This window comes from Sylvia atricapilla, chromosome 3 (assembly GCF_009819655.1).
Source record: "Sylvia atricapilla isolate bSylAtr1 chromosome 3, bSylAtr1.pri, whole genome shotgun sequence".
Taxonomy (NCBI): domain Eukaryota; kingdom Metazoa; phylum Chordata; class Aves; order Passeriformes; family Sylviidae; genus Sylvia; species Sylvia atricapilla.
This window is the reverse complement of record NC_089142.1, coordinates 89,697,436-89,709,858: the sequence shown is the minus strand read 5'-3', so window position 1 is coordinate 89,709,858 and position 12,423 is coordinate 89,697,436. Positions and strand designations below refer to the sequence as shown.

Here is a 12,423-nt window from a genome sequence, read left to right as displayed (position 1 = left end):
AGGTGGTATATTATTTACTAATATACCAGCATGTGGAAAAGTTCCATTGCCAGCTACTTATGTAAAATGATCTGTATAGGACAGAAACAGGTTATCAATATGCTACAGTAGTTAAATTATTTGCTTTTAGTGTTTTGGAAACTAGCAGAATCCTTCCACTAAGGAATGTGGTGCATAGCTCACCAATTATTTATCCTGTCCTCTCTCTAACATTAAATTGGGGAAGGGATGGAAGGAAAAGCTTAACTTCCTCCAACTGTTTATAAAGTTCTGCAAGACAAGAAAAGCTACAACCATATGTTAAAATAATATATTTCTCTTTTTATATTGGTGTTTTAGAACACATAAGGCAACCGATTTAAAAACATTTTCTCCAAGAAATCTGATCTGAGTAATGAACCCTATGTGATCACAGGGAACAGATTTAAGTGCAAAGTGGTGGTACATGGAGGAGATCCTTGAGAGGAGTGCTGAGAGTCCCGTGAGAAGTGGTTCATTTGGTTTTTGGCTGTGAGGCAATGTACAGTGCTACCAGACAGTAGAAAGTCCCTCCTATTGTCAGAGCCATCGTAGTCCTATAGAGCATCCTATCTGGATATCCTCGCTTCAGGTGTACTGGCAGCCCATCTGATCTCTGTGGGAAGAGTTCAAGGAAAAAACAAGCAAAAAAAGAAATTAACACCCATACTGAGGTCATTAAGGATAAGCTACCTTGGTAAATTAAGAGACTTGCGAGAGGGAAACCTCCTGACAAATAAGCTCACTACAACCAAGTGTATTATGTGGGTTTTGTCTAGCAAGACAAATGCAAAGGCAAGTTAATTTTGTTAGCCAAAGCTGTTAAGCGCAAGCAAAAAGAATGTGTCTTGAAATATTTCTCAAGAGGACCTGGAAGGGAAAAAGTGTCACTAACAACAGAATGTGAAAAGATATATATAAAAAATTATTCCCCAAGTCAGACTGACACACTCCAAATGGAAGTGGCATGTAAGAGAGAAAAGGGAACATTATATAAAGCACGTTCTTGACACCTAAAAAAAAAGCTTAACTAATTTGTTTTAAGAAAAGTCCTACATTTAGAAATTCCATAGCTAACAAACCGGCTTTGAAAACTTTACTGTGCTGTTCTTACACTGCAATATAAACAGCCTCAGCAACATTCAAATTATTCTACACAACAAAATAATGATTTGATTTGCCTCTCCACAACTGCTTTAAGGCATACACTTGGATTCCCAGAGAAAGTGTTTCCCATAGTCAAATAATACAACAACCAATTTCTGAAGCCAGGAAAAAGACAATGGTACTGCATTTCTCTTCTTCCTGTATTTATCTCCTATACAAGGCATATACTGTACTGTATATGCCCTGTATAGGAGATAAAATATACTGCTTTGTAGTATAGTACAAGTACAGGTTATACTGTATGTGACAGTTTCTTGATTATAGAGAATTTAGGTATTGCAGAATGGCAAAAGTAGTTAGCTATGCTAAAATAAGGACAGATATGTCCCACTCTCCAGTTTTCTTAAAGTTACTCTCAAAGTTGTCATTACCTGGAAAACTTTCTGTAGGTCTGGCACCTTGTTTGTACCCAAGAAAGTATCAGTTGCTGGTAAACCTGGTTTACTTGTCCCAAAAATCGCATCAGGGCCTGGGGATTCAGTGGGAACTAATGATTTGAGTCCCTGCATAAATAAAGATTAAAATATCAAAGTATATCACACTTGCAAACATTCCAATTGTCACATTAGGCAGGCACACTGCCAGTCATTACAAGGATACATTACAAAGAGTATTTATCTTGTGTGAAGACTTGTGACAAACACGTTGTTGGCCCACTGGTATCCCAGTGACAACTTGGGAGTCAGAGCTTAGCAAGGAAAATAGCAGCCTCCTTTCCAATCTCCTCATGGCATGAATATATAGCTGTTATTTTTCTGTGCTGGCATTTGGTCCAAATTACTGCTTCTACTTTGCACACAGACTATCTAGGACTCTCTCTGAGCAGCGGGATTAGGATCAGGGATCCCTGATGCTAGGGTCAGAGTGAGGAGTGAGCTCTACCTCCTGAATGCTGCAAGCAGTAGCCATAAATAACTGGGCCTTAAATAATTTGAATGTATAGTTTAGGGATTAAAAAAAATTATGAGGATCATTTAGGTCACATAGAAGTTGTAAGTGGTACTCAGAGACCCTGATACCCTGATATAGTGAATATTTTGTGACGGGGTAACTACACCGCGCCTGTAGCTCAGATGTTGCTGCAACTTCCCACACCTCAATGTACTCCCCGTGAGCAGCACAGTTCAACTTCCTTTTGGTCCACTCCTTTGGTTCACTTACAGTGTAGGTTGTATTCTACATTTGCCACACCCAGAAACTTCATAATTCAGTTCCGTGATTAAGGGCACAAAGTCACAGCCAACATGAGGTGGCCTCCTTGTCTTTATTACTGTAGTTAGATTTAACAGTTATGTCTGGACATGCAGCAATGATGTTTTACATTGTGGCTCTCAAAACAGCTGCAATATATTTTTTCTTGACTTGCCACAGAAATTAAAAGCATTTTACAGTTAGTTTAATGCAACAGGTTTTTATTACAAACAGAAGCAGCCACAGGTCAAGTTAAGACTGCACTGAAATTCTGGTTTCTGTTCAAAAGACTTGTTGATGCATTTTGTATTGAAGAGAACTGTCTGACAGTATTTGGAGCTGGAAGCAGACTGGCACTCTTTCTTTTGTGTCAGTCATAGACCACACATGTTTTCCTTATGCAAATTCTCTACTACAACAGCCATCTTCAGCAGAAAAACCAGGTTTCTCAGCCTCCCAAAACAGTGGAACGGTCATCAGTGCTATACCCTGAAGGTGTGGGTTCAGCTTCCCACCATTCTAGTGCCTGACTGAATATTAGAATCTACTTGTGACCTGACTGGTTATGTTTAGAAAGGCAGCAGCAAAAGTGAATTTCTTGGCACATTCAGTAACTAATGCCTTCCTACTGAACAGGCTTGCACAGAAGATAGCACTGCTGAATTATTTAAGGCCAGTGACCAGTTCTGGCCATAGTGCTATGAAGGAAGAATCTAGGGAACTATTATTAGCCAAGGGAAATTACTGTGTATTCAAGGCTAAGTACAGCTACATCAAAGGCCTTGAAGAAAGAAATATTTTTGTCTATAGGGACTTTAAGTACTTTATTAGATTTGCCTTTAAAAAGTTGGTGATTTGACAGAAATATCTGTAGAACAGATGTTTATACTAAATGTGCAGGCAACTTCTCCAAAGCTTTTCTTGCCTTCTTGATTGTTAGTATTGTAGCAAATGTGAAAATGCACATCTTTCTTGTGCCTTAGTTTCCAGTTCTGAATCTCCTTTTCGCCTTCCTGAGAGTTCAGTGTTTTCAGGAGCAGTGCCATTTAATAACTTCAATGCTTAGTAAATTAACAACTGTAGGGTATCACATACTTTTTCAGCCTTTAGAAATATATTCCTGTTCACACAGTTGTAAGAGCCCCTTCTGCAGGAGCCATAGCAGAGTCAGACCTGACTTAAGTGATGAACTTCACTGTGAAATCAAATTGAACCAGTTCAGAAATCTCATTTAATCACCAGTGTACTGGCGTTAATTACTTCCAAAGCAGCATGGTGCCACATAAGAACATCACATAGCAATTTAAATTAAAAAAAAATATTAATGTAGTTCACTGGCTTCAGGAAAGGGTACAACAAAACACATTGCTGCAGAAGGGAGATAGTTCAGTTTGCTTAACCCAGACACTGCATTAATTAGGGTTCCTCACCGATGTAAAATTTCACTCCAACCCCGACCAAGCTCAGTTAAATTAGTGCAAATGCGTGGCTGTTCCAACTTGGTACTTGCCTGTGGTTATTGAGAGAAAGCGGCAAGTGCCTTATCTCACACCCAGCTTACTAAGCTTAGCATAGTTGAGGACAAATCCACAGTGTAATGTAAAGGCTGAATTTCACTGCAAAAAAATTTTAAGTAAGAACTGACATACCTTAAATGACCCTTGGCCACTGTATTTAACATTAGTAAAACCACAGGTTTATTTAATGACATCATTGTCTCACTACACTCAGGACAGTACTGATGAATTAATGCCTCTACACATTTGACCTATGCTTCATTTAAAAAATAGTTAATAATTGATAATTCCTCCTCTGACATTAAAGTGTTAATATTTTATTTTTAATCACTATAACATGATTTTTTTTCCAAGTCTTGGACAAAGTACAGCAGATGTAATTATGTAGCATGACTCTTCTACAGTTACGTAGAAGAGTCAACATCAGCTGATTTCATCAGCATGCTACAGCAATGACTTTTTCAAATGCTGAAGTCCTCAAGCATGAAAGGTGAAGACATGTAGCTAATCCAAAGGAACAAACAGAATTCTCTGCCTACCCTCTGTAGAGTGTGTCTGTTTTCCTGTCAGAGGTCTGAAGACCTCAGGACCCGATGTATCTGTTGGTTTGAGCCATCAGGCTCAAAGGTAGAACAAATTTACACCTTGCTAGTATGAATTTGCAAGTTAGATTTACATTTTCGTGGCAGCAAAAACAGTTAAAGATTTGGAGTATAATTTGATGGAGATAGCTCTTAAGTTTTTAAATGTATAAGGGCAGTTGCTCATCTCAGAATGAGAGAGAAAACTGAGGTAAGGGCCAAAGGGGAATGGGGAAGTTACTCCAAGAATCAGTATTTCAGAACATGCATTGAAATAACTTTCATGAACCTACTGAACCTAGACACTTCTAAACTAGGCAGGTCCTTCACAGTAGAATACACCTCACTGCCTAAAGTTAAATATATTTGTTAGCACTAACACAAGGATTTAGGTAAAACCACTTGATTCTTTGTACTGGGATGATGATCCAGTGACAGTGATTTTGTGCAAGTATTATCTAGGGCATAAAAGTTAGATACTTTAGATTCTCAACAAACTCTAAGCAGTCCATATAGGCTAAATTCAGAATATCTGTGCCTCATGGGGGCTTTAAATAGCTACAAGAAAAACAAGTTGTATCAAGTGAAGATACCGTAGTACAAGTAAATTTCTGCTAGGATCACATTTTATAGAAGAACTAGGGAAAAGTTCATGTACTTGTCCTCAACTGACACCTCATTTGAAACTGGTCCCAGTGCCTCTACTTTAAACATAAGCCAACTCTTTGAATTAATATTTTTATTGAATTTGTAATGATTATGGCAGTCATTATACTCCTAAATATGAGGAGTAGTTTTGTAATTATTTCACTCCTCAACTAGCTAAGGAAGTTCCCATTTATTCAAACAAGATAAATTGTTCAGACTACTTTATACAATTTTGTTAAATGAAAAATTAAGTGTTCTAAGCATGCTAAGTCTGAGATGGAAAGAACAATACAGATTTCAAACTCAAGAGCTTTTTTTTGTTAGAATAAGCTGTTAGTTATGTTACTGTCAGCAAAATAATTTCTGAAATCCTTTTAGACTGATATTTTGCAAACCCACAATAAGCTAAAACGTGCAGCAAAACAATGCTCTACTGGGAAGCACCATAATGTAACAGCACAGAACAAAGAGAATTATTATACTGCAAATTTTACCAAGAAGAATTTGAATGGCAGGATGCCTTCACTTTTCCAGAAATGTCAAAATAAACAGAAGCATAAAATCAAACCACTTTACATGCTGAGCTATAGTTTTAATAAATGGAGCAATGAAACCAATAGGAAAAAAATCACTTTATTTTTGGACCTAACACCTTAAACTCATGAGTTTACCATTGAAATATAAATATTTCAATTGCTGTTTATTGAAAACATTTTTAGCAGGCTGATGCATCTATATGTATGACCTGGGAATTCAGTCAAGTTTACGGGGAGGAAATAAGAGGAAATTCTCCAAAAAAGCTGGCCTAATAACATTGTAAAAAAGGATTGAAAAGTAACTTTTAAAAATGTAACTTCCAGAAACCAGGTTCTTTACCCTTTAGGCTTGAAGCCCTTCTCCATTCCTCCCTCAAGCCTTTGCTCTTCACTATATAAATGAAGTACCAATACTTATTCTCTGAATATAACTTTGTCTAGAGAGGCAAGAAGTGCCTCTATCACTGCAGCAGTGCTGGATATATTGCTACTGTCTAAGTCCTATACATACTAGAACATTATTTATTCTGCTATATTCCATTTCTTGCACCCCTGACCCCCAGTAGCTATCTAGGAAGTCTTTTAAAGCGATGAGGAAAAACAAGACAAAAAATCCTCTAGGGAGAGAAACTGCCATATCCGAAACTCTATTACCTCAATGTTTATTCAAGATCCTAGGGTAATTCAGGCTGGAAGGGCCCTCTAATGCTCTTTAGTTCAGAGCAAGGTGACACCAGGTTGTCTGGCCTGGCTTGAAAGCCTCTGAGGACAGAGTGCACAACCTCCCTCGGGCAACTGCTCCATCGCCTGACTCTTCCCACCACAAACATATCTTTCCTTCTGTCCAGCCTGAACCTCTCTTCTTGCAGTTTATATCTGGTGTCTTTTGCCTTTCCATCTTGGACCACTGTGCAAAGCCTGGCTCCACCTTGCTAACCTCAGGTGGCTGCTGACCTCTGCTCCAGTTGCCATTCCCATGGCAGGAGACCCACAGCTGGACACAGCACCTCCATGTGATGCAGTGGGTGCTGAGCAGGGGAGAGAGCTGCTGCCCTCAATCCACAGCTCACGGGGTGACACAGCCAGGAGGCTGCTGCCCTCCTGCCTGGCAGTACCTCCAGAGCTCCAGCATAGAGCTGCTGCCTCCAGCCCCTCAGCTGCCATCCCATAACCATGCAGGGCCTCTTCCTTCCTGCACACGCAACTGCGCCTTTTTTCTGTCATGGAAGTTGACAGCATTCCTGTCAGATCCTTCCCACACTCCAGATAGGTCCCTCTGAAAGGCAACTCTACTTCTAAAGTTTTGGGGCCACTCCCTTGGTGTCTTCTGTGAACTTTACAAGAGTGCACTCTGTTGCCTGCTCCCGGGAACTGATAAAATCCTGCAGCAACCTGCAAGTTCCACCTGTTAGGAGCACCCTGGCAGAGTATGAACCATTAACTGTTGAACTCAGTCTGATCACCAAGTTCTCTTAACTTCAAAAAAAAAAAAAATTAAAAAGAAAGGTTGTGTAGTAGTCCTGGACCCCTTGAAATAATCTGAAATTTTACAGCTGCTTCATACAATGTTCTTGCTAGCAAAAGATGACTGGATTTTCCAAGTAAAACTCTCACAGTTAAGGACACCCAGGAAAGCAGAACTGTAAAGTAGGTTGCTAACAGAATTAACTAAGAATGAAATAGAGCTGTATATCACAATACATATTAGTCTATAAGATTGTAGTGACTTTAACTAACTTCAGTTACTTTTTATTAATGAATTTTTTGGGAAAAAGAGCAACCATAACTTTGATTTCATCTGTGTGTGTGCACCTCTATCTACTTCTTTTCTAAATTCTTGTGATGTTTAATCAGATGTTTGCTCTTTGGAGGCAGTTCTTTGAAAGGTTGACTTTTTAGAAATCATTCCTATAACTCTTAACCTCCAGCTGTAGGGGATTGTTTGGTTGTTTTAAGCTGTAAGAATTTAATTTTTTCAAACTTTACTCAGAAAATTGAACATGGTGTAACAAAAATGCTGCTTTTGTCCCATGAGAAAATCACATTACAAATCTTCCTAATATTACTTAGGAATTAATGCTGATGTACAGAAAAGCAAATGATTTTCGTGATTTATTTTCACCAATATGCAACTCTCCATGTCTTGAAATGACAGATGTACGTGGGGTTCATTCTGCTTCACTCTGATTTGCTTTGCTCCTGAAGAATTAACCATGTACCTTCACTATGCAGTGTGAAAAGTATAAGCTTATTTAATGCCATTGTTAACCTCTGTACATTTATTTACTGAGTTGGCAACATGCAGAGGAGACGTGAGTTTCCATTTTGTGTTAAACAAACTTTTATGGATTTGTACTCTCCCCGGGAAGGGTTTTAATGCTTTCAGTAATTGGGGTTTTTGTTACATGCATGGACCAGAGATCAGTGCTGTTCTCATTTGCCAGCTGCAAGTTACAGTATAATGTCCAATTCTGGGACCCTCATTTCAGAAAGGACATTGAGGTGCTGGAGTGCATCCAGAGAAGGGCAGTGGAGCTGGGGAAGAGTCTGGGGCACAAGTCTTATGAGGACGATGGTGTTTAGCTTGGGAAAAAAGGAGGCTCAGGAGTGACCTTGTCACTCTCCTCAGCTCGGTGCAGCCAGGTCTTCTCCCAAGCAGCTAAAGACAGGATGAGAGGAAATGGCCTCAAGCTGCGCCAGGAGATGTTTAGGCTGAACATCAGGAGGAATTTCTTCACAGAAAGGAAAATCAAATATTGGGATGGGCTGCCCGGGGAGGTGGTGGAGTCGCTGTCCCCGAAGTGCTTAAGGAAAGCCTGGAGGTGGCACTCGGTGCCCTGGTCCGGTTGACACAGAGGTACCCAGGCACAGGCTGGACTCGATGTTCTCGGTCGTCTTTTCCTGCCTAACTGTGATTCTGTGTTTCGGTGACTTTAAAACCCCGCCGGGCACCGCTCAACTCTGGAGCAGTCCTCTGTGATGAAAGCGCGTTAATTTCTCGCCATAGCCCCCAGTACATCCCAGAGCTGACTCAGGGCTGCAGGGCACAGCGCGCCTCCCGTCTCGCCCAAGGTCACGCGAGGGGCCGGATACGTTCGGCGCCCGTGGGGGCGGCCGGTCCCTCCCCGGCTCTCCCAACGCCCGCGGTGCCGCGGCCCCCGCCCGGGTGCGCGGTGTTACCTGTGGGGTGTAGGCGGCGGCCGCCGTGGCCCCGACGAGGCGCTGCGCGAAGCCGCTGAACTTGTAGTACATGGTGGGCCGGGCCCGGCACCGGCTGCGACGGCTCGGCCGGAAGGACCCGCGGCGCCCCGCGCCGGCTCCCTGGCCACGCCGGAACGCTCAAGGGCCCCGCCGGCGCGAGGACGCCGCGCGAGGACGCCTGCGCGGGAGCGCGCGGAGGGAACGAGAGTAAAAACAAAAAAGTTCGAAAAAATACAGTAGCCTGCACCAAAGCAGAGCGGGCGCGCTCCTCCCAGGCACTCCCGCCGCTCGCGGGAGAACGAGGCCGGCGGCAATTTTCAGTCAGGCAGGAAAGGTGAGGCCCCTAGGGGCGGGGCGGCAGCGGGAGGGACGGCGGGGGCGGGATGCGAGCCCGTCGCGGGCGGGGCGTAGGGGGCGCGGTTCCCGTCAGCCAATCGGCGCAGGCGGGAGGCGAGACTCCGCCCACACCGCGTGCGGGGGCGGGCCCTCACATGGCCCCGCCCAGCCCGGCCCGTGCGCCCCGCCCCGCGCTGCGGCCGCGGGGTGAGGGCGGCCTTGGGGCGGGGAGCGCCGCTCAGCCGGGCCGTGCTCGGGACCCGCGGTAACCGGGCCGGTAATCGCAGAATCGCTTAGCTTGGGAAACACCTCCGGGAGCGTCGCGTCCAACCTGTGAGCGGCCACCACCGTGTAACTAGACTGACACTGAGTGCCATGTCCAGCCTTTCCTTCAACACCTCCAGGGACGGTGACTCCATCACCTCCGGGCAGACCATTTAATGCCCAGTCAGTCTTTCTGTGAAGAAATTCCGACCTAAACCTCCCCAGGTGCAGTTTGAGGTAATTTCCTCTCATCCTCTCAAGCAGGATCAAAGGAAATATAGGTTGGATGTTAAGAAAAAGTTTTTTTTCATGGAAAGAGGGATAAAGTACTGGAATGGTCTGCCCGGGGAGGTGGTGATATGTTTTAAAAAAGACTGGATGTGGCACTCAGTGCCGTGGTTTAGTTGAGGTGTTAGGGCTGGGTTGAACTCGATGATCTTGAAGGTCTCTTCCAACCTAGTCATTCTGTGAATTCTGTGACTCCTGCTTTGTTGCCTGGGAGAGGTGGCTGATCCCCACCTGGCCACAGCCCCGTTCAGGGAATTGTAGAGTGACAAGGTCACCCCTGAGCCTCCCTTTTTTCTCCTGAAGCACCCCCAGCTCCTGCAGCTGCTCTCACAGGACTTGTGTCCCAGACCCTTCCTCAGCTCCACTGCTCTTCTCTGGGCACACTACAGCACCTCCACGTCCTTCCTGAACTGAGGGGCCCAGAACTGCACACAGGACTCAGTGTGTGGCCTCACCAGTGCAGGGAAGAATCACTTCCCTGGTCCTGCTGGTCACTCTATGGCTGACACAGGCACACTGGAGAGAGACACAGAATATTTATTTCAGAGTTACACAAGCCTGAGTCCTCAGTGGTGTTCCACAAATCAAGTGCAGCAGCTACTTTAAACTATTTTTAACTTTCTATGTATTTTAGTAAACAGAGGCATTAATGGTAATTGGCTGGAAGTTACCTAGTTCTCTTATTATCCAGTATTCTGTCTTTATTTGGCTATGATTATCTTATTTCCCATACTAACTATTCCATAAGCTCAGTCTTTCTCTTCTCTTTGCTCTGTGGGTTTCTTGAGTTGATGGTCTGGGTCAGTGGTTGCCACCTCCCTCTCCTAGGATTGCCTTTTACCCAGTCAGAGCTGATTCAGCAAAGTTGTCAAGTTGTCTTCCTTATTTTGGGAGTTCCGTCAGATGTCTTTGTGGCCTGTAAATTCTATGTTCTTTGTGTCCACTATCATTGGTGCATCCTTCTTCCTGCATCCTAAGCCTTTGTTAATTTCCCACTAGGTCTGAGACCACCGAATCATGTCAATCCCTAAATCTTGACAAGGTTTAACGAGGCAATTCTACCAGAATTTTTGTCTTTCAAGAAATTGGTCTTTCTAACCCCTGGACACCACTGAGAGCTTGCTTGTTAGCTGTTCTTTGTTTCACAGATTAACTCTGCTTTCTTCTTGATTAGACTGGAATGTATACAAAGATGAAACATCCTTTCCATCCTTAAGAAAGGATACATATTTACATATTTCACATTTTGCAACAGATACAACAGAGGTTTTGTTTTCTGGAACTAAATTGCTGTGTCTCCACTCTAACAAGTGATTCACATGCCTCTTTTCAAGGGATTCCCTTCCCTTCTGCCATCTTTGGAAAACATCTGAAATGTACAATTTGTTGCCTAAAAGAAGGCTCTTGCTAAACAAAGTCAGAATCCTACACCAGGAGACTGTGATACAATGCTGCCTCTGTTTGTGAATTTAGTGTTCCTGGGAAGTCAGCAGCCCCTCATCTGCTGTAGGACACGGCACAGCCTTCCCCTGCACAGAGTTCATGGGCCTGTGGTATTCCTCAATCACTCCATGCCTGCTGTGGATCCCAGGCAGGTTCCAGCTGGCATGCTATTAGTGACCCAGAGAATCCTGCTGTGACAAGTCTAACAGCATGAATTCATGGCTGGAGTTCATGCCGTGAGTTGGCTGAGATTAAACCTACTGAGGCCTGGCTAAAAAGGATCATTTGTTGGTAATGTGTAATCATTGGTGACCTCTACCAGTTAGATCATTGCTTGTTGAGAGTCCCACATGCAGTTTTGAAGATATGTTTGCTATAAAAATATCTGTGGTCATGCACTGAGTGAAAACTATTAAAATGTGCTTTGCTTATAAACTGGGGGAAGATCTATTCATAGGAGATATTTTAGAAAGTAAAATACCCATATAAAATGTGTGATAAGATTTCTTTACCCACCCGTGTAACGCCTTCTACTTAGATTTTAGAATTTGAGTTTGGTGTTGGCAAAAGGGAGCCTTGAGTTTGGATTTATCCCCTTTTGAACAGACATAACCACTGCTCAGTAACAGGGGAAGCCCCTGGGAACCCTGCACATCCACTTACCTGTGAGAGCAGGGCTTTGAACCAGAACCATGGGTCTTTGCTGCACCAGTTCTTACCTGTGCCTGTTGCCCTGAAGGCAGGTTTTCTTCCTGGGGAAATTTCAAGCCCACAAATACTGTCTGTGCTGTTCTCCTGTTCAGAGAACCAGCTGGGTGCTCCATACATAATACCCTGTGTGGATGTTCTCACTCTGTGTTAGGAACATTAACTGGAGAGGATATGTTATTTGCTCAGTAAGTAGGAAATTTATGGAAATATTTTGTAAATGTTACAGGAAGAATTGTAAAATCCCTGTAGCTTGCAAGACTAGGCAGTATTAATGAACTGGAAGATGTGCTGCATAATTTATGGTTGAAAAGAATTTGCTGATCAGGATTCTATTTATTCCCGAGAAAAATAATCTAAAAGTGGTTTGATTACAGGTCTGTTTGTAGTGGAGCAGATGACCCTGGAGGTATGGTACACATAAAACTATATGTATTCTTTTAGAATACATATTCTTTTATGCACATACACATAAAAGAATATGTATTTTTTTAGAGTAGAATGATGTGAATCATAGATTTATGT

The 12,423-nt window shown here is 42.9% G+C and overlaps 1 protein-coding gene across 2 annotated transcripts; it reads right to left on the bottom strand.

Annotated features, from left to right (window-relative positions):
• Window positions 1-298: 298 nt before the first annotated feature.
• On the bottom strand, window positions 299-9,030 carry COX7A2L (cytochrome c oxidase subunit 7A2 like). 2 transcript variants are annotated; one of them, XM_066316105.1, is made up of 3 exons: window positions 8,839-9,030; window positions 1,557-1,688; window positions 299-634 (listed from the first exon to the last, which is right to left on the bottom strand). In XM_066316105.1, exons 1-3 carry the CDS (start codon window positions 8,908-8,910, stop codon window positions 494-496), a joined length of 345 nt encoding a protein of 114 aa, XP_066172202.1. In that variant the 5' UTR covers window positions 8,911-9,030; the 3' UTR covers window positions 299-493. The 2 variants fall into 2 exon arrangements, with proteins under 2 accessions (XP_066172202.1, XP_066172204.1); XM_066316107.1 differs by lacking the exon at window positions 1,557-1,688 and having other exon boundaries at window positions 8,839-9,015.
• Window positions 9,031-12,423: the final 3,393 nt, after the last annotated feature.